General features: G+C 39.6%; 1 protein-coding gene across 3 annotated transcripts; it reads right to left on the reverse strand.

Moving 5' to 3' along the window:
• Positions 1-9260: 9260 nt before the first annotated feature.
• Positions 9261-19766, reverse strand: MSANTD4 (Myb/SANT DNA binding domain containing 4 with coiled-coils). Of its 3 annotated transcripts, none has more exons than XM_070384354.1 (3): positions 19648-19766; positions 11839-12461; positions 9261-11494 (listed from the first exon to the last, which is right to left on the reverse strand). In XM_070384354.1, the coding sequence occupies exons 2-3, from the start codon at positions 12298-12300 to the stop codon at positions 10919-10921; spliced, it is 1038 nt and encodes a 345-aa protein (XP_070240455.1). In that variant the 5' UTR covers positions 12301-12461; positions 19648-19766; the 3' UTR covers positions 9261-10918. The 3 variants fall into 3 exon arrangements, with proteins under 3 accessions (XP_070240455.1, XP_070240454.1, XP_070240456.1); XM_070384353.1 differs by having other exon boundaries at positions 19234-19678; XM_070384355.1 differs by lacking the exon at positions 19648-19766 and adding an exon at positions 19594-19612.
• Between the last annotated feature and the right edge of the window lie 1428 nt (positions 19767-21194).

Raw genomic sequence — 21194 nt, forward strand, 5'->3', positions numbered from 1 at the left:
TGGGTTGCCATTTCCTTCTCCATTAATTCCTCTAGTTCTTTGTTAATTGATTCTTGCATTTTTTTCCATTTTGTTTTCAAGGTTTTTTATCATCTTTACTATGATTATTCTGAATTCTTTTTCAAGTAGTTTGACTATTTCCTCTTCATTTATATAGACTTCTATGTTTCTAGTTTGTTCCTTCATTTGTGTAGTATTTCTCTGCCTTTTCATTATCTTTTTTTAACTTATTGTGTTTGATGTCTCCTTTTCCCAGTCTTCAAAATTGTATTCTTTCTTCCTTTTGGTTTCTGCCCTCCTAAGGTTCATCCAGTGGTTTGTGTAAACTTCATATAGAGTGAAATTTGTGCTAAGTTTTTTGTTGGTGTTTTTTGTCTGTTTTTCCTCTGATTGGCAAGGCTGAGTGAGGTGGTAATCCTGTCTGCTGATGACTGGGTTTGTATTTTTGTTTTGTTTGTTTAGATGAGGTGTCCTGCACAGGGTGCTATTGGTGGTTGGGTGATACTGGGTCTTATATTCAAGTGGTTTCCTGTGTGTGAGTTCTCACTGTTTGATACTCCCTAGGGTTAGTTCTCGGTAGTCTAGGGTCTTGGAGTCAGTGCTCCCACTCCAAAGGCTCAGGACTTGATCTATGGTCAGGAATGAAGATTCCACAAGTGGTTTGTTATGACATTAAGTGAGATTAAAACAAATACCCAAAAATGAGAAACCAAAGATGAACCCCAGACAAATGACAGTTACATAATCAGGCAAATAATAATTAAAATAATGGAATATACACATATACACCCATAAGCAAAGTCAAAACATCCTAACAAAATCAAGTAAGTAGATTGACCTGGCAAACAAATGAAATCAAAAGTTATATTTACCAGTTAAGAATGAAACTAACTAAAACAAATGAAAGCAAGATGCTAAGTGGAGAATAAAGGGATGAAAACAAAACTAACACATATGTTGAGAGAAAGGGAAAGAAAGCAATAATAGATATGCAAAGTTAAACAGAGGTAGATGAAGAAGATTTATATACATTAAAGATTAACTGAAAGGGGAAAAGAACAGTAGGAAAGGCAAACAAAGGAGTAAATGTAGAAAAAGTATAATAGTTTTAAAAAATTAAAAGTTAAAGTTATAAAAAAGAGAAAAGAAAAGGAAAGAAAAAGAAGAAAAGGAAAACTCTATAGAACTGCAAAAGCCCAATGTAGAGGCAGAGGTTTATAACAAATATAAAAATTGTGACTGAATATACACATATACATATACACCCATAAGCACAATGAAAACAGTCCAACAAAAGTAAAGTACAATAGATTGACCCAGTGAACAAAGGAAACCAAAAATTATATCTACCAGTTAAGAACAAAACTAACTGAAGCACAAACTGGAAAACAAAACTAAAGCAAGGTGCCAAGTGGGGAACAGAGCAATAAAAATAAAACTAACAAATATGTTGAGATGAAAGGAAAGAAAAAAAAATTGATATGCAAAGTTAGAGGTAGATGAAGATTTATATACATTAAAGTTTAACAGCAAGGGGAAAAGAACAGTAGGAAAAGCAAACAAAGGAATAAAAGTAGAAAAAATAATAGGTTTAAAAAATTAAAATTAAACATAAAAAAAACAAAAAGGAAAACTCCATAGAACTGCAAAAGCCCAACGTAGAGGCAGAGGTTTATAACAACAATAAAAATGTGACTGGGGGGCGGGGGGGGGGGGGCGGAAGAGCTCAAAAGCTTAATTAGATTTCATAAGATTTTAAAGTACTAGTAAAATCAACAACTATAACATAGTGGGGGGAGAAAGCAAAAGAATCTACAGAACAAGTCAAAACATAAGAATAATAAATAGTTTTCTGGAGTCACTGCTGTCAGAGTCCTTTATCTCGCTGGAAGTCACAGTCCATCTAACCCTAACCCTAACCCTGGGACACCCTCCAACACTGTGCTGGTCTCTAGACCTGCTGTGGGGACAGCTCAGACTCTAATCTGGTCCTACTCCTGTGTGTTCTTGCCTCCAATGTCCACAGCTATCAGAACTAGTGCATTTTCTTTTGTGAGAGCTTTCAATGTCCTTTTATATATTCCACAGACACAGTCTGCCTAGTTGATCGTGTGGTTTAAATCTGCAGCTTGTACCTCTAGTGGGAAAGTTTTGGGTCTTTTTCCTTAGTCACATTGCCCCTGGGTTTCAATTGTGGTTTTATCTCCACCTCTGCATGTGGGTCATCCACTGGGGTTTGCTCCTGAGGCCGCTCTGGAGGCCTTGGGTTTGTCCCTGTGATGACCAGGTGTGGAGGTGGTGCAGCTGCTTGGGTCGCAGGGGTTCTGGCAGCACTAAGTACTCAGGGGTGTTGGCAGCTAGGGCAGTGGGAAATACAGTGCTCTAGAAGGGTGTGGCAACCAGTATTGGCCAACACGCTCCAGTATTCTTACCTGGAGAAACCCCCTCCCTGAGAAGCCTGGCAGGCCAGTTTACAGGGTGGCAAAGATTCGGACATGACCGAAGCAACCCTGAACGCATAGATGAAAAATTTTCTTTTTTGGTTGTGGCAGTTCTGCCCTAGTGAGAGTTGAGCATGAAGGTGGCACAGCTGCTTGACTTGCGGCAACCCTGGTGGCACAAAGTGTGCAGGGACATGGACTGCCTCCACCCAAGAAGTTATGGCCCTATCAGAGTCTTTTTTCGAGCTTCTTGTAGCTGGCCATCAGAAGGCCTCTTTGGCCAGTCTTTCTCTGTAGCTCTGCCTGTTCAGGCACTTAGAGGGCTCCCTTGCCTGGGGTCCTTCTCTGTTGTTGGGCACATCAGGCACATAGAGGGGGGCCCCCGGCTGGGGTCCTACTCTAGATCAGTGCATCAGGCACTTAAAAAGGCACCCTGGTTGGGGTCCCACTGTGTAGTTCAGGGCATCAGACATTTGGTGGGCCAGCCTCTCTATTGTTCAGCTGCGGATGCTGGCCTGTGGAGGGAGAGAGACTATTGTAATGGCTCCACCCCCTACTCATAACTCAGCAGCATCACCTTGCTTCCATGGCTGCCTGGCTTTCCTCCACAGGCATTTCCCATCATGGTCTCCTCCCTCACACCCCCTGGATTCATCTCTCCAGTCAACAGCAGCCCTCACCCTGGGATTGCTCCACAATCCCTCAACTCCAGCTTCCAGCCTCTGCACCTTCCTGAGGACCTGCATCCCTGTCCAGGGTCTTTTTGGCTGCAGCAAGAACTGTCTGTCCTCATTCCATTTAGGCTGCCACAGATCAGCTGTTTCACTCTCAGTCTTAAATGTTTCTCCTCTGACTCAGACAATTGCCCCGATGTGGGGATCAGACCCCTGCTTCAGTTCCCCCACCCGCTGAGGGCAGGTCCAGTCCTAACACTCCTGTTTTTCCCCCTATTTCCTTCATCTTACCGAGTTTTGCATGGTTCTATATATTCTTTTCCACTGGTCAGGTACTCCTGTCCACTCTCAGCTGGTGTTCTGCATGCACTTCTGTGTCTGAAGGTGTGTTCTTGATGTATCAGTGGAGAGAGATGTACTCCATATCCACCTACTCCTCCATCATCTTGTTCTTTCTAATGATTCATTTTTTTAGTGTATAGGTTAGGCTACCATGAAGTAATTATATTGATTACACTAAGCTAGCATAAAGCAATCACATTGCTCCTTCTTTATTATCAATACATGAATCATTATACCTATAAATTTTCACATAATCTTTACATTTTTGATATCCAGTACTAATACATACAACATCTACAGTGATTTCTATCATATAAGACAACGTTGATGGAGATACTGCCAAGACAGATAATTCATCTTGTATGTAGATGATGTAAAGTTAAGGTATAGATAAATACAATGTGGTACTGCTAAATGTATTTTTTCTCATGATTTTCTTAATAACATTTTCTTTTCTCCAGCTTACTCTATTGTAAGAATACAGAACATAATCAATTCAGTTCAGTTGCTCAGTCCTGTCCGACTTTTTGAGACCCCATGAATTGCAGCACGCCAGGCCTCCCTGTCCATCTCCAACTCCCGGAGTTCACTTGGACTCACGTCCATCGAGTCGGTGATGCCATCCAGCCATCTCATCCTCTGTTGTCCCTTTCTCCTCCTGCCCCCAATCCCTCCCAGCATCAGAGTCTTTTCCAATGAGTCAACTCTTTGCATGAGGTGGCCAGAGTACTGGAGTTTCAGCTTTAGCATCATTCCTTTCAAAGAAATCCCAGGGCTGATCTTCTTCAGAATGGACTTGTTGGGTCTCCTTGCAGTCCAAGGGACTCTCAAGAGTCTTCTCCAACACCACAGTTCAAAAGCACCAATTCTTGGGTCCTCAGCTTTCTTCACGTCCAACTCTCACATCCATACATGACCACAGGAAAAACCATAGCCTTGACTAGACAGACCTTTGTTGGCAAAGTAACGTCTCTGCTTTTCAATACGCTATCTAGGTTGGTCATAACTTTTCTTCCAAGGATTAAGCGTCTTTTAATTTCATGGCTGCAGTCACATTCTGTAGTGATTTTGGAGCTCAAAAAAATAAAGTCTGACACTGTTCCACTGTTTACCCATCTATTTCCCATGAAGTGATGGGACCAGATGCCATGATCTTCGTTTTCTGAATGCTGAGCTTTAAGCCAACTTTTTCACTCTCCTCTTTCATCAAGAGGCTCTTTAGTTCTTCACTTTCTGCCATAAAGGTGGTGTTGTCTGCATATCTGAGATTATTGATATTTCTCCCGGCAATCTTGATTCCAGCCTGTGCTTCCTCCAGCCCAGCGTTTCTCATGATGTATTCTGCATAGAAGTTAAATAAGCAGGGTGACAATATACAGCCTTGACGTACTCCATTTCCTATTTGGAACCAGTCTGTTGTTCCATGTCCAGTTCTAACTGTTGCTTCCTGACCTGCATACAAATTTCTCAAGAGGCAGGTCAGGTGGTCTGGTATTCCCATCTCCTTCAGAATTTTCCACAGTTTATTGTGATCCACACAGTCAAAGGCTTTGGCATAGTCAATAAAGCAGAAATAGATGTTTTTCTGGAACTCTCTTGCTTTTTCCATGATCCAGCAGATGTTGGCAATTTGGTCTCTGGTTCCTCTGCCTTTTCTAAAACCAGCTTGAACATCTGGAAGTTCATGGTTCATATATTGCTGAAGCCTGGCTTGGAGAATTTTGAGCATTACTTTACTAGCGTGTGAGATGAGTGCAATTGTGCGGTAGTTTGAGCATTCTTTGGCATTGCCTTTCTTTGGGATTGGAATGAAAACTGACCTTTTCCAGTCCTGTGGCCACTGCTGAGTTTTCCAAATTTGCTGGCATATTGAGTGCAGCACTTTCACAGTATCATCTTTCAGGATTTGAAATAGCTCAACTGGAATTCCATCACCTCCATTAGCTTTGTTCATAGTGATGCTTTCTAAGGCCCACTTGACTTCACATTCCAGGATGTCTGGCTCTAGGTAAGTGATCACACCATCGTGATTATCTGGGTCGTGAAGATCTTTTTTGTACAGTTCTTCTGTGTATTCTTGCCACCTCTTCTTATACATGTATAAAATATGTTAACCAACTGTTTATGTTATTAGTAAAGCTTCCAGTCAAGAGTAGGTTATTAGTAAAGCTTTCACAGAGTAAAAAGTATATGCAAATTTTCAACTGCATGGCCAGAGGGGTGAGTGCCCCTAACCTCCAATATCATTTAAGGGGTCATCTGTATTTAAAAAATTAATTTATCAGAGGGAAGTATAATGTTAAAGCAAATATAGAGCAAACCAATGAAAATAATTTTTATTTCAAAAAATTATGGATAGGAAAGGTAGCTATCAATTTAAAATAAAATATTATAGAAATGCTATGATCTGCTTTTATTTTCAGGATTTAATGACAAAGCATGAAGAGGTAGAAAAATGAAAATAGAGAGGCAAAGTAATAAAAAAATAAAAGGACAAATTAGGTAGAAAACAAAAGAAGTAAGGAATTCTCTTCAGTTACAGACTAATGTGTTTAATTTATAAGTAAAAGCCTGAGTGCACACTTTGTTTTTCTGCAAATGTATGGCCCCTATCTTCTTTAAAATCAGCATCCTTACAAAAGGTATTCTTCATGATCAGAATGACAATATAATTTAATGCCCATATTAGGGAATTTCTGTCTAGAACAAATGCTAAACCAGATAAACTACCAATACCACTGACATAATCAGGAGCATCCAGATAAACCAGAATGGCCATGTAGTAGATTATGAGAATGAACACAATTCCTCACCCCTCTCTGTATCCATTTCTTTTCAGAAAGACTTTCAGTTCAGTTCAGTTCCTCAGTTGTGTCAGACTCTTTGCAACCCCATGAACTGCAGCACGCCAGGCCTTCCTGTCCATCACCAACTCCCGGAGTTTATCCAAACTCATATCCATTGAGTTGGTGATGCCATCCAACCATCTCATCCTCTGTCGTCCCCTTCTCCTCCTGCCCTCAATCTTTCCCAGCATCAGGGTCTTTTCAAATGAGTCAGCTCTTCACATCAGGTGGCCAAAGTATTGGAGTTTCAGCTTCAACATCAGTCCTTCCCAATCAACACCCAGGACTGATCTCCTTTAGGATGGACTGGTTGGATCTCCTTGCAGTCCAATTGATTTTCCAGAGTATTCTCCAACACCACGGTTCAAAAGCATCAATTCCTATGCACTCTGCTTTCTTTATAGTCCAACTCTCACATCCATACATGACCACTGGAAAAAATATAGCCTTGACTAGACGGACCTTTGTTGAAAAAGTAATGTCTCTCCTTTTTAATATCCTGTCTAGGTTGGTCATAACTTTTCTTCCAAGGAGTAAGCATCTTTTAATTTCATGGCTGCAATCATCATCTGCAGTGATTTTGGAGCCCAGAAAAATAAAGTCTGACACTGTTTCCACTATTTCCCCATCTATTTGCCATGAAGTGATGGGACCAGATGCCATGATCTTCGTTTTCTGAATGTTGAGCTTTAAGCCAACTTTTTCACTCTCCTCTTTCATCGAGAGGCTCTTTAGTTCTTCACTTTCTGCCATAAAGGTGGTGTTATCTGCATATCTGAGGTTATTGATATTTCTCCCGGCAATCTTGATTCCAGCCTGTGCTTCCTCCAGCCCAGCGTTTCTCATGATGTACTCTGCATAGAAGTTAAATAAGCAGGGTGACAATATACAGCCTTGACATACTCTTTTTCCTATTTGGAACCAGTCTGTTGTTCCATGTCCAGTTCTAACTGTTGCTTCCTGACCTGCATACAGGTTTGTCAAGAGGCAGGTCAGGTAGTCTGGTATTCCCATCTCTTTCAGAATTTTCCACAGTTTATTGTGATCCACACAGTCAAAGGCTTTGGTATAGTCAATAAAGCAGAAATAGATGTTTTTCTGGAACTCTTCTTGCCTTTTCCATGATCCAGCAGATGTTGGCAATTTGGTCTCTGGTTCCTCAGCTCTGCATATCAAAAGGTGACACTCTCCCCCACCTTTCAACTCTGGTATGACCCAATGATTTGTTTAGGCCAATATCATGCAGCAGAAGTGAAGTGCCAGTCCTGAGCCTTGGCCTCAAAACACCTTGAGCATCACTTCTTTCGTTCTTGAACTCCTGCTATCTGCACTAAAATAAGTCCTGTTAGATGATTAAACACCATCAGGAGAGCTGAAACAAACCTCTCACCCCAAACCAATATCCAGTTAACACCCCAGGAGCTGAACAGCCTAGCCAACCTGCAGCTGACCATGAGAAACCACCCAACATCAGAACTACCCAAATGAGTTCAGCCTAATTGCCTCTAAAATCATAAACAACATGAGTCACTAAGTTTTGGAGTGGTTTATTAGACAGAAACAGCTAACTAAAATGATTTTGAGCTCCAAATCACTGCGAATGGTGACTGCAGCCAAGAAATTAAAAAACACTTGCTTCTTAGAAGATAAGCTATGACAAACCTAGACAGCAAATTAAAAAGCAGAGACATCACTTAGCCAACAAAGGTACATATAGTCAAAGCTATGATTTTTTCAGTAGCCATGTAGATATGAGAGTTGGACAATAAAGAAGACTAAGCACCAAAGAATCTGCTTCTGAACTGTGGTGCTCAAGAAGACTCTTGAGTGTCCCTTGAACAACAAGATCAAACCAATCAATCCTAAAGGAAATCAACCCTGAATATTCATTGAAAGAACTGATGCTGAAGCTGAAGCTCCAATACTTTGGCCACCTGATGCAAAGAGCCAACTCACTGGAAAAGACCCTGATGCTTGGAAAGATTGAAGGCAGGAGGAGAAGGGAGAGACAGAGGATGAGATGGTTGGATGGCATCACTGACTCAACGGACATGAGTTTGAGCACTTTCCTGGAGATAGTGAAGGACTTGGAAGCCTGGTGTGCCACAGTTCATGGAGGTCACAAAAAGTCAGACATGACTTAGTGACTGCACAACAGCAACAACAAATTACACAGAAACAGCTAACTAAAATGACTCACTCCAAGTGTGCCTACCACTTCAGAAATGCAGCAATGAAGTTTCCTACTACAGTGAACCAACTGAATCGATCTATAACTGGGACAGTGTTAAGAAGTTCAAAGCTCTTCAACCAAAGCCCTGGAAGATAGTAAACTGATGCTTCTTTTTTTTTAGGTCTCTTACTTCTAGGAACCAAGAATGCACCATCCATAAATAATACTGGCTATCTTCAATGCTTACTTCTAGGAAGTTAAACTCTATTGATCTTAAATGTTAATACTAATACCAACTTGCCTTTAAAATAGCATTTTACTTTACATATTATTAACAAAAAAAGAACTATGAAGCATATGCAGAGCAGATAGCATTACACTCATTTCACAGATGAGGAAATCAAATCATAGTGTAAGTTAAATGACTTTCACAAGTAGCAAGTAACTAAGCCACAATACTTATAACTACATCTATAAACTTTCAGTACTCTTTCTCCTTAGAGCTTTTATGCTAAAATTTTGGGTCAGTATTGGCATATCGCTTTTTAATGTATTCTTTAATTAAACTGATGAAGTACTGTTTCCTTTCTTATAAAAGTCGGGCTAAAATGACTCAAGGCTTGTTTTAAGAAACAAAATAATGCATGAAAAGCATATAGCATAATCCCTAACACAAATATTAGGCCCCTTGCCCCCACTCACCATGATAAAGCTCTCTTCCAGCCTTGACAACCTCAACCCTCACAGCATTGAGCATCACTTGAAATGATAAATATTCACACAATTAGTATCAGCAAATTCATTTCTATGGTAGAAGCATTTATTTCAATTATACAAAAATAACACTATTCCAAACTCAAGGTAACTAAAATGTATATTTTTGCCTTATATACCCATACTCAAATGCTACATATGGTTTCAAGACATTCTTAAATAAACAAGAATCAATTTAGAATCAAGGTAGTATCTGTCAATAGAAGAGACTTACTAAGGCTACATATACTGGAAATGGGAAAATACAAAATGATCTCATGCAGTGAGTCTCAACTTTAGTGTGCATCAGAATCATCTGGACAGTGGAAAAATTACGTTTAGGAGACTGAAGGCAAATCACCAGATTAAGTAAACCCTGGGTCTCAGAATAAATACCAAAACGACTGACTAAAGATACAAACTCTGTTTCACAGGGAAGAACAAAGACAAAATGCATCATGATATATGAAATCAGTCATTTACGCAAAGTGTGAATTCTCTAAGCCTCAGGTTCAGGAATACTACTACTCTCAAGACTTTTTCTACAGATTAGGTCAGATAGTGTGCAAGAGTGCTTCCCTAATTCATAATACACCACTACTATCATTATTTCATCACCATCATTACTATTGGATACAGAGGACATTCTCCCCCACCCCCATTCCCAGTTCCAAATAGTTATTATCTATTTTAAAAATCAAATGACCACTTACTGAGTTCCAGTTCATTGACTACTGGCACCATTTTTAAACTGGTAACATTCTTACTAGCTTCAACCAAGTATATTACGATTTCAATACATGGTTGAAATGACAATTTTTATCTAAACTACTGGCTTAGTCAATGGAGTCACAGAAGAAAGCATAAAGCTTACAAAAATGTGTGCTGTTTCTAAAGCACCAAAGGCTAAATGAATGAACTGCTTTGCAAAGTAACCCACTTTAGATAACCTCTGATGTTGCCTATATTCTTTTCTGACTCTCACATTATCTACAGATGGAAACAAAGGAATAAAACATCTATAATCATCATACCTACAGTCAATATACTATACAGTACTGTTTCATAAAGTTTTGGGCCATTTAAGTAATTCCCACATAAATATCTGCGGTTTTAACATTCTGAAACTGAAACATAGCTAAAGAGGTGCTCAGCCAGGCTAAGATAGGGTTCTTCAACTTCAGCAATATTGCTACTTTGGGTTTGATCATTCTTTTTAGGGGGGAGGGTGGAAACTGTCCTGTGCATTGCAGGATGTAGGCATCCCTAGCCTCTATCTACTATATGCCAGTAGCAATGTGCCCAACTTTCCAATTCTGACAACCAAAAAATGTTGCCAGACGTGGCTAAATGTCTTTGAGGGGCCAAAGTCACCCCAGTTGACAACTACTGAGCTAGAATTTTATACAGACATAATTGTAAACTCTGAATCCATAGACTATACAAGACTATGTGTAATTTTACTAATTTAAAGAGTATAGTACAACAATTTCTGCTATATTGTTTATGCTAGGGCACATAGTTTTCATAGAAGACTTAAGCATATAATTATCCACAAATAATCATCTTTTTCTACTGAAAACACTAACATTAAACAGGGAAAAAAACAACAATACAGCTAATCCTGCAATGATTTTTAAACCTAAACCTGTGGTTTACAAACATTTGATAAATGGAGACCTAGATAAATCACTGCAAGTGTCCTTCCTTCTGAATTCGTAGTCTCTCTTTCTCTACTTGTAAGCGTTCCTTTTCAATCTGCAGCTTCTCTGATTCAAATTTCAAAAACTGCAGCCTATCTTTTTCCAGTTGTAAGCGTTCTCTCTCAAGTTTTAACTTCTCAGTTTCTATATCCTGTGGTTGATGTATGGACTTTTCCCCTTGACCAAGTTCACTTTCCAAAGATGGCTTCTCTGAGTTGACTATCTGTAACCTCAGCTTCTCTCTTTCAATCTGCAACCGCTCCTTCTCCAGCTGAAGTCGCTCATGCTCCATGTCTAAATGTCGCAGCCTCTCTTTCTCAATCTGTAGGCGTTCCTTCTCTACCTGCAGTCTTTCAGCCTCAATATCAAGCCTTCGTTTTTCCAATTCTAATTTCTGTTTCTCTATGTTTACAAGCAAATGGGGCTCATCATATGCAGACCTAGATGGTGTTGAGTTCAGAGTAAAAAATTCATCAATGTGGGGGAAATCAGGAAGTTCATTTTCCCTCCTGGAATCTGGTATGACTGATGACAACATTTCTTCTTCCTCTTCAATCTCAAACTAAAAGAGAAAAGTAGTTCTCAGCATTTATTTATATTCATGGTTGTTAATTTGTCTAGGCATTTCTTTAAAGCTTTCTGTATTTAAGAACACAAAACCATTTATTTTGAATTTTGAAAAATATTTACAATTGTGTGACATCATTAATAATGTACAGTTAAAAGAGTACATTGAGATGAGAAGAGATTAATGACAGTAAGATAGTAAAAAATGGAATGACTGTTATGTACTATTTTTAAGTTAGCTTGAAAATCTGGGAATTTCTTAACTGTTCTTGGTCTATAACAAACTCTCATATCAGAAATGAAGAAATAAAAAGAGGGTTCACATAGGCTAATACTTACTTCAGGACTCTGGGGATCTCTTTCTTCCTCTTCCACCTTGACCTCAGTTAAGGATCCACCTGCATCCCTGAAATCTGCCACATTTTGCCAATCAAAATTTGTATCACTTCGGAATCCAATCTTTTCATCTATCTCTTCAGTGAGAGAGTCATCTAAATCAGATGTGGGAAGGGGAAACCCTGAACCAACTAGCTTAATGTTTGCCTTCATCTTCTTTCTCTTCATAAGGGCTCGCCAGTCAAGGTACCTTCTTTTCACTTCTGTCCCTGTTCTCTGTTCTCCTTCTCCTACAGCATTCACACACTGTGCAATCTCCTCCCAGGCCATTCGCTTCATCACATTAATTGTTGTATTGAGCTGCTTGGAAAAAATTACTTCTTTCCTTTTCGTAATTTCTTTCAAAAGGGTCTGAGTTTCTTGTACACTGAAATTGCTTTTCCTTTTCCTCTTCAGTTGCTTCATTTTCTAACTTAAATGCAGTTTTTACAGTAAGGAAAGATGTGAAAACAATTTGAGGAAGAATTTTTCTACAAAGTACAAAAATCAAGGACAATTCCTTGTTAGTACTTTGTTTAAATCAGAGTTTTCCATTCATCTAGTAGCACAGGCAGGCTGGATGATGCCTAAAAAGAAAAAAGTAAAAATCAATCAGCCTGCAACTTTTGCAATATACTTCAACCCAATAAGTTATATAATTTAAAAACAAACAAACAAAAGCCCTCTTAATATGGCTCAAAACTGACTGCATTTTCTGTCTCTGCCAGCACTACTGCAATCCAAGCTACCATCTTCTCTCACCTAGGCTGCTGTAAAGGTTCCTAACTAACTGCCAGTATTCAGTTAGTTAGTTAGTTAGTTAGTGCCAGTATTCACTCTTGATCTGCTCCCTACTTTTGCTCTCCCCAAATCATCCTCTATATTCTAACTGCAAAGGCCTTCTTTAAGTCACCCACTGTTGTCAATCTCTTTCTCTGTTCAGGGTTTTTGTACACACTATTCCCTCTGACTAGAAAATAGATTATTCCCTATTTGGCCTACTTAATCCCTCCTCATCTTTCAGCTTGCAGATTAGACATCTGCTCCTCAGTGAATCCTCTCCTGACAATTACTCATTTTCCTCACCTAAATGTTACACTTGTGCTAATACACAACTAAGAGTGTCTCTTTCCCATTTCACTGTTAGTTTCAGAAGACAGCAACATTTCTGCTCACCATAATGTCTCCAAAGTCTAGCAGGGATCCTGGCACATGGCAGGCATACATATTATAAACACTTTTGAATGAATAAATGAGTCAACCTGCCAAAGTGACCACTAGATGTTAAAAAGCAAAAAAATATAAGACTGAAAGAGGGTGTACCTGAAACTTGTTAGAAAGGTAAACTTTTCAGGCCCCACCCCAGACCATTTGAATACAGCACTCTGGGGGCAAGATCTGGCAATATATGTTTCAATATGTCTTCAAAATGATCCTAATATATGCTAAAGTATGAAAACCATGGTGTTGACCCACACCAGTAAACAAATGCTTTAAACACCTGATTCTTTCACACACTTTGATTTCAAGTCTTATACAAATGTATCTCTTTGGTGGAATCTAAAGCACATTCAGATCCTCAATACAATAGCTGGTAAATGTAGTTATTCTGCTATCTAACCTTTGCATTATGGGAAGGCACACAAACAAACTGGAAAAGATGCTGAATGGGTCTTTTCCTTGGTAAAGAGATTTTAAAAGTATGTAAAGAGGAACAAGGGCTTCCCTGGTGGCTCAGCAGTAAAGAATCTGCCTGCCCATGCAGGAGATAGATGTGGGTTTGAATCCTGGGTTGGGAAGATCTCTTGGAGAAGGAAATGGCAACCAATTCCAATATTCTTGTCTGGAGAATCCCATGGACAGAGAAGTCTGGGGGGCTACAGTCCATAGTGTCACAAAGTTGGACATGACTGAAGTGACTTTGCACGCACACATTCACACAAACTACGTTTTGTGACTTCAAATTCACTCACTGATCACTGCTACGGAGCTTCTTTTTTCCCTCCTTTACAAAATGAGAGGGTAGGCTGTTAAGGTGCCTTCCTGCTCTATCATTGTAGGATCATAAACATTTCCTGCCAATAGAAAAAAAAATACCAATCTCCATTAAATTCCATGTCCCATCATTAAGTCTGGATAAAGTTCTATATGTAGCCAGAAAACTCTCCAAAGTTTCAACCAGTTATGTTTCACTCTACCACAGTTTCTTCACTGAAAAACTTTAATATTTGCCAGTTTAAAATTTTTATTAGTAGAGTGAAAAATATTTCTCTGGTAATTGACAATATAAATAGTATTTTCTACTGAAGCACAAGTATAGTAATTAAGGTAACTAAATTTAATCAGTAAATGCACAAATCTTTTCTATCACTGTTAAACCTCTTCTCTCCAGGGCTTAAAAGTGGATGCAAATCCCTTATTTCTAAACCCTAATAAAAAAATATTTTTTATTAAGATTTCACTGCTTGTATGCATTTTTTCAGGTTTCCACTAATACTTATTCAACTGACCTTGTGTGTGTCTAGTAACATCATCAAAAAAATGCTCACCAATGCATCTTTTTGTTCCTAACCATTGATGTACAGTAACCATCTCCTGAACTACTCCTTGATGCTAAAATGAAGACCAGAGAGAACTAAAAACTTAAAAGAGCAGAAAATAAACCCTCAAAAAGTTATTGTCAATTTCATACACTCACAAAAAGGGCAGAGCAGGCAAAAACAGGAAAAAAAAAAAAAAGATTGCAGCAAACTATTCTAAAGCAGACTTCAATTACTTGAGACATTTAATAATAAAATTGAAATCCACTAAATTAGAATGTATAATCAAACAGTGGTAGCACTTTTGATCCTGTCTTAGGCAAATACTGCCATTATAGTCAAATATAAGCCTCTTGTCACTAGAGTATAAGCAAACATATTCATACATTAAAAAAGCATCAAAACAGACTGTGGCTCAGTGGTAAAGAATCTGCTCGCCAATGACCCCCTGGAGGAGGAAATGGGAATCCGCTCCAGTATTTATGCCTGAAGAATCCCATGGACAAAAGAGCCTGGCAAGTTACAGTCCACAGGGTTGCAAAGAGTTGGACACGACTGAGCATGCACACATTTCAAGGCACAGTGTAATGCATATAAGCACAAGTTGTGCAGTCAGATGCCTGGTTGGAATCCCAGCTCCACAACTTCCTAGTTTTGTGCCTTAGTTATTTTAATTTCCCTATGTGCAATTCCATTTGTAAAATAATATTATTACTTCATAGAAATACCATAAGGATTAAAGGATTTAGTAAAATATGAAGAATAGTTCCTGGTATACAGTAAGTTAAGTTCACTATTATTGCATGAAAGGCAAATCTCTAAAGAGAAAGGCCACAATAATATTGGTATTGTTCTAGTTCATAGGTCAAGTGGTAAGTCTGTTGGTCTTTATTACTATGCTTTATAACATTAGGAGTACATTGGAGCCTGCTGATATGAGCTGGTGAAGGTCATTGTACACTTCCCAACTCCATATTCAGTAATGTCATGTTGGGAACTAGAAACTGGCCAAGATGGCAGTATTTACAACACAGAAATGGACAAATGTTACAAACTAGTATGTTTTTCTTTTCAGTGGTCAAGGACCTTGTTTACTGGTATACTTAAAGCTACATAATTTTTCCATATTTCAAATATTACCTAATAAAAAATAAGAAAATGTCATGTTTTAACATCTGATCCTACAACAGTTTAGTGAACATTCTAGAAGCCGTGTAACTTTAGAGGATCTCATTTAATTAACACTGACCTAACATTCTTTATGTAATTCAAGTTCTTAGTTGAGCTGGACTGGTATACTACTTTTCTCTAGAGGCAACTGAAGAATAATCAAGAAATACTATGTTTATGGGGCTTCCCTGATGGCTCAGACCTTAAAGAATCTACCCACAATGCAAGAGACCTGGGTTCAATCCCTGGGTCAGGAAGATCCCGTGGAGAAGGGACTGGCAACCCACTCCAGTATTCTTGCCTGAAGAATTCCAAGGACAGAGGAACGTGGCTACAGTTCATGGGGTTGCAGAGTTGGACACAACTGAAAGACTAATGCTTTCTTTCTTCACTATATTTATAAGCAACATAAAAAAGGAACTGAAGAAAACTGATTTACACATCATTTGCACATCATTAAACCAGCCCCAATATACATCTCTTTAGTACCTATAGGGCCATTGCATCACATTTCAAAGAATTAGTGCAAACTTCATTTCCTCCTTCCTCTACCATTTGCTCCACCCTTATGGGGATCTAGAAGATGGTACCCCACCTGCTCCAAAGGCAGTATCTTCAATACATAACACTGTCCCTAATAGGAGGTAAAAATACAACATAAAATAAAAAAGTGATTGGGGGAGGGGAAAGAGCAGAAAATGAAACAGACAATAACTCAAGTAAGGTAAGCTAGCAAAACACACTGCTATGGGCAAAGTATATATTTAAAAGAAAAAGGCAGCCCAAGTCAATACAGGCAAAAAGCAGTTTATGAAATTAAGTGAAGACCTTAAATTACCTACCCTGTAACTATACTAAAGAACATAACAGTTAACAAGTTATACAAAATTCTGAAAAGAATATTTTAAATAAATAGGCTATGAAGAACTACTTAGGCAGTATGAACCAATGAGGAGCAGATATTAAAAATATATTTTAAAAACAGAATCAGCAGGTCAGATGTCCTTAAAAATAGAAAAGATTGCTAAAGTTACATCAAATTCCATATCAAATTAAGGATGACTTTTTGTTTCCAAAAGATACAGAATGTTTCAGATACTTAAATGGCTTTTTGAACCATTTTAAAAGCACTGTCATATTTAAAAGGTAGAAGTATGGTAAAAATATAAATATTCAATAAGGGATTATATGAATAAACTACAGTACAGCCACATAATGGAATACAATACCCAATTAGAGTATGAATATGGCTTAGCACAACATTATTAGTATGTTAATACAAGCCAACAAAATCAGAAAAGGAATATGTATGTATGTCTATGTTGTATACATATTCACAGAAGCTCAGTTTTCAACCTAAGAACATTTCTAGACAGAACATGCTATGCTCTACAAGTTCACTCACTCTGTCCACCATCATTCACCAGCTCTAGAGATCACATATATGGTCACTTATCTCAGTCATATAGCTGTTTGTTGGCCTAGCCACATGCTTCCACTATCAGGCTGTTATAATCACTTACTTTACATTAGAAGCAATAATGGATCAAAGATGAATATACTATTTCTAACAAATAATCTATAATCTATTAAAACATATATGCATAAAATTTACATGAAAAACTTATAATGGAGACTATAAACAGAAAGTTTTGAATAGAGACTACCAAGGCTTGTATATTAATTCCACTACTTAGAAGCTCTATGATCTGAATACATTACTTAACCTTTTAAACTTATTTCTTAATTTATAAATGGGAAAAATAATAGAATACTACAATATTTTGAGGAGTAAATGAGACAACCCAAACAAAAAGCGTATAATATCTAAGATATAATAAGCCCTTAACAAATATTAGCTATTATCTACTTCCTGGTACAGTCTGGACACAGTAAATGAATACTTCTTTACTCGATGAATAATGTGAATGTAAGACAAGTGCACAAAGAGAAATACTAACAAAATATCCTGGGTGTTCAGAAGGCGTAATCTTTGGTTGGACCAAGGAAAGTTGTCAGAAGGAATTGGCATTTGATTTGGAGGGACAGTAATACATGGCAGAAGTATCAGGAATCAAAGTTAAATAACTAGGTTGGGGACAAACGTCAGGTTGGCTTGAAAGGCCCTACTCTTTGCTAAGAAACTTACTGCAAGAGGCAAATATATCTGAAAATTCATATTTTTTTGAAATTCAAGCAATATGCCTTTTATATGGAAGCACTGTTACACAAACTATAACATACAAAATACAAGTGCATAGTAAACAATGATTGCAGTTGCCCACAGAATCTTAATTTAGATAAAAATCTGTAATCAGATATTGCTGCTCTTAGAATGTGAGATCAATTTTGTAATGACAGAAATAACAATCCTCTTAAAACTATGCCTGAGTCAATACATTCTTAAAATTTGGGCAGCAGTTTCTATTATTCGCATATTCTGTGCACCACCCCCCCAACAATTTGCAACTCCGTATCTCTACCCTACAAAAGTGGTATCCCTTTGTCTTTGACCTATGTCCCTAACCCTTTGTTCTATACCAAAGTGATGGAACTAGTTCACTGATAAAATGCACTTTTTTTTTTTTTTTTTTTTAATTTCTGGCTGACAGGAATGGCTTGTGGGAATTTCCCAACCAGGGAATTCTGAGCCACAGCAATGAAAGCACAGACCCTATCCACTAGACCACTAAGGAACTCTTGACAAAAGGCATTTGCACTTTAACACACATTTTCTACCTGACTGAAATTGATATCAAAATGTATCTTAGACTTCCGGTCAGTCATGGCTTAATTGTGTGAAAATCTTTGACACCTTCTGATTAATGTAAGATAGTATCCAAATCAAAGCAACCTTGAGTTGATATTTGGTAGCTATGCTTGCATGAATAGAAACTAAGCTATGTTTCCAGGAATTTTTTTCTCTCTTCTCCTTTACATTTTTGTACTCATTTAACGGTTTGGGTTTTCATCATCCATTACTCAATAATTTTACTCAAATATATCAAGCTCCTACTATGTGCCAGGCACATATTCTTGGTGCTGGGGCTAAATACTTCACAAAATATTTTTTAAAGCCATTTTAGATGTCAAATATCATCCCTTTTATATTGGTTGTCTTCCGTATCTTTACAAGAGGGAATTTAGTAGTTGCAACCTCTAAAAATTCATAGTTCTTTCACACCCAATCTCAGAGAACAGCCATTTTCCTGAAATCCCATTTCACAATCATTCTTTATTGGGTGGAAATAGGTGTAAGTAGTTCACTTGCATAATCCTTGTGAAGATGTACCACCAAAGGCGTATTACACCTGGGCAATTTTTTTCCAAGGACTAACACTTGAGAATGAAGTTCCTAAATACTGTATGATAAGACAGAATTAAGAGGTCTAAGGAAAATCGAGCATAAATTCTGGGTCCAAAAATTTTTTTTAGGTAAATTCATTAGATTGTTCAAGAAGAAAAACATCACAAAATCTACAAACTTCCCCCAACCCTCTTTGAAGTGGGCTTCCCACCTCCCACCAACACCGGGCACTACTGTCCCCACTATATTCTTAGAGGACATTCAACTCCCTGCCTGTAACTCGTGGTAGGTAAATGACTAAAGTTTACTTAAGGGTCTCCTGTTATCACATTAATAAAGTACCTTTCACTCCCATCCTCTCCCTTTGGAACAGCCCCTTGGGAGAATCCAGGAAGGCTGAGTTCCCAGGAGGTCATCCAGGAGGAGGGGGCGCGCCGCAGACTCGGCCACAGCCACGGCTGCACCTGACAGGATATAGGGCAACCTGGAAGAGAGTGCTCGCTCCGCAAATCAGAGCCCTGACAGGGGCCTGGAAACTTTCCCAGCCTTGCTCCAGAGGCCTGGGCCCTCCCCACCCTCCTAGGTCAGGCTGCAGCGGCGAATGCTATCTCTCCTGAGCGTTGTGGTCCGCGACGCCGCGAAGCCGGGTCCAAAGCCAGCGGCGGGGTGACCGCGGCCTGACGCCGCCCCGCTGGCACCTACCGTCCGCGGAGAGGCCGCCACCCTCACAGCCTCTTTCGCGGAACCGCCGCTCACCTGCAGGCCGGGAAGCGCCACCCCGCCGTCGCCTCGGGTGTGTGTGGGGCGGGGTGGCAAACAGAGATGCTTTATCAATTCCCCGCCCACGGACTCGGCCCGCCCCTGCCTCTACGCCATTGGCTGCCGTGGCCGCCGCTAGTCTAACGAGGCTCGCCCGTTGGCCCGGAGAACGCTGCCGTTCTGGCTGAGGGCCCGCCCGGGTCCGGCCTCACAATGGAAAGCGCGTCCCAAGCCGTTCCGGGTTAGTGCCCTGACTCCGCCCCCCGTGACTCGGCCTCCCGCCGGAGCTCCTTGGCGACGGGCCCCGTCAATCTAGAGCACTGTGAGGAAGGATTGGCCCCGCGCGGTCGCCGGCTGCGCAGTTCTGCCCGATTGGAGCACAGTCAGCTTCATCTCCAAACCATTCCTGTCCTTGACCCAAACCTGTTAAAAGGGCAAAGAGGAAGTCGGACCCTCGCATTTCCTCAGCAGGTTCCGAACCCAGCATCACCTTCTGCTCAGCCAGTTCATTTCAGTTCAGTTCAGTCACTCAGTCCTGTCCGACTCTTTGCGACCCCATGAATCGCAGCACGCCAGGCCTCCCTGTCCATCACCAACTCCTGGAGTTCACTCAAACTCACGTCCATCGAGTAGGTGATGCCATCCAGCCATCTCATCCTCTGTCGTCCCCTTTTCCTCCTGCCCCCAATCCCTCCCAGCCTCAGAGTCTTTTCCAGTGAGTCAACTCTTCGCATGAGGTGGCCAAAGTACTGGAGTTTCAGCTTTCGCATCATTCTTTCCAAACAACACCCAGGGCTGATCTCCTTTAGAATGGACTGGTTGGATCTTATTGCAGTCCAAGGGACTCTCAAGAGTCTTCTCCAACACGGTGACCTAATTTTGTCTCAGTCATTCCCTCTAAAACTACCCCTCCAAAGGTCACTGGTGATTTCCTTGCGGCTAAATCTAGTCATCACTTCTCAGGTCTTATCTTACCTCCTCATAAATATTTGACTTGTTGACCTTTCTTCATTTGATTTCTATAATGCTTACCCTGGTTTCCTTCCCTCTCAGTTCTTTTCTCTATCCCCTTTGCAATTGCCGAGGCTTTAGCTGCTATCTCAAGTTCTAGTTCTAGTGTTACTAATGGGTCTGTCTTTCCATTGCCTTTGTTCAGGCCTCCATTGAAATCCTCAGTTACATCAGTAGCATCCTTACTGGGCTGTCAATCATACTGCCAAGAGGACTGTAGTCTATTCTTCCTACTGAAGCTAAGACAAGCTGCTTACAGGTCACTAGTGGAACCATACTCACGATAAAGTACAAACTCTTTACAAGAGTTTCTTCTGTTTTTCTCTCAGGCTTCATCTTTCATCAACATTACCCCTCTTTCATTTACCTTCTTCCTTACCCCAATTACCTTGGTTTCTTTCAATTCCTGGACTTGAACCAGTGGCCTTGGTTTTAGTTTGCATTGCATTGTTTCCACTCAGAATGATTTCTCCCTACCTATTCCCTGCTATGCCCAGAATTTGTTTTAAAAGTTATTTTCCAAGTAAGCCTTC

The sequence above is a fragment of the Bos mutus genome, chromosome 15 (assembly GCF_027580195.1).
Source record: "Bos mutus isolate GX-2022 chromosome 15, NWIPB_WYAK_1.1, whole genome shotgun sequence".
In the NCBI taxonomy this organism is placed as follows: domain Eukaryota; kingdom Metazoa; phylum Chordata; class Mammalia; order Artiodactyla; family Bovidae; genus Bos; species Bos mutus.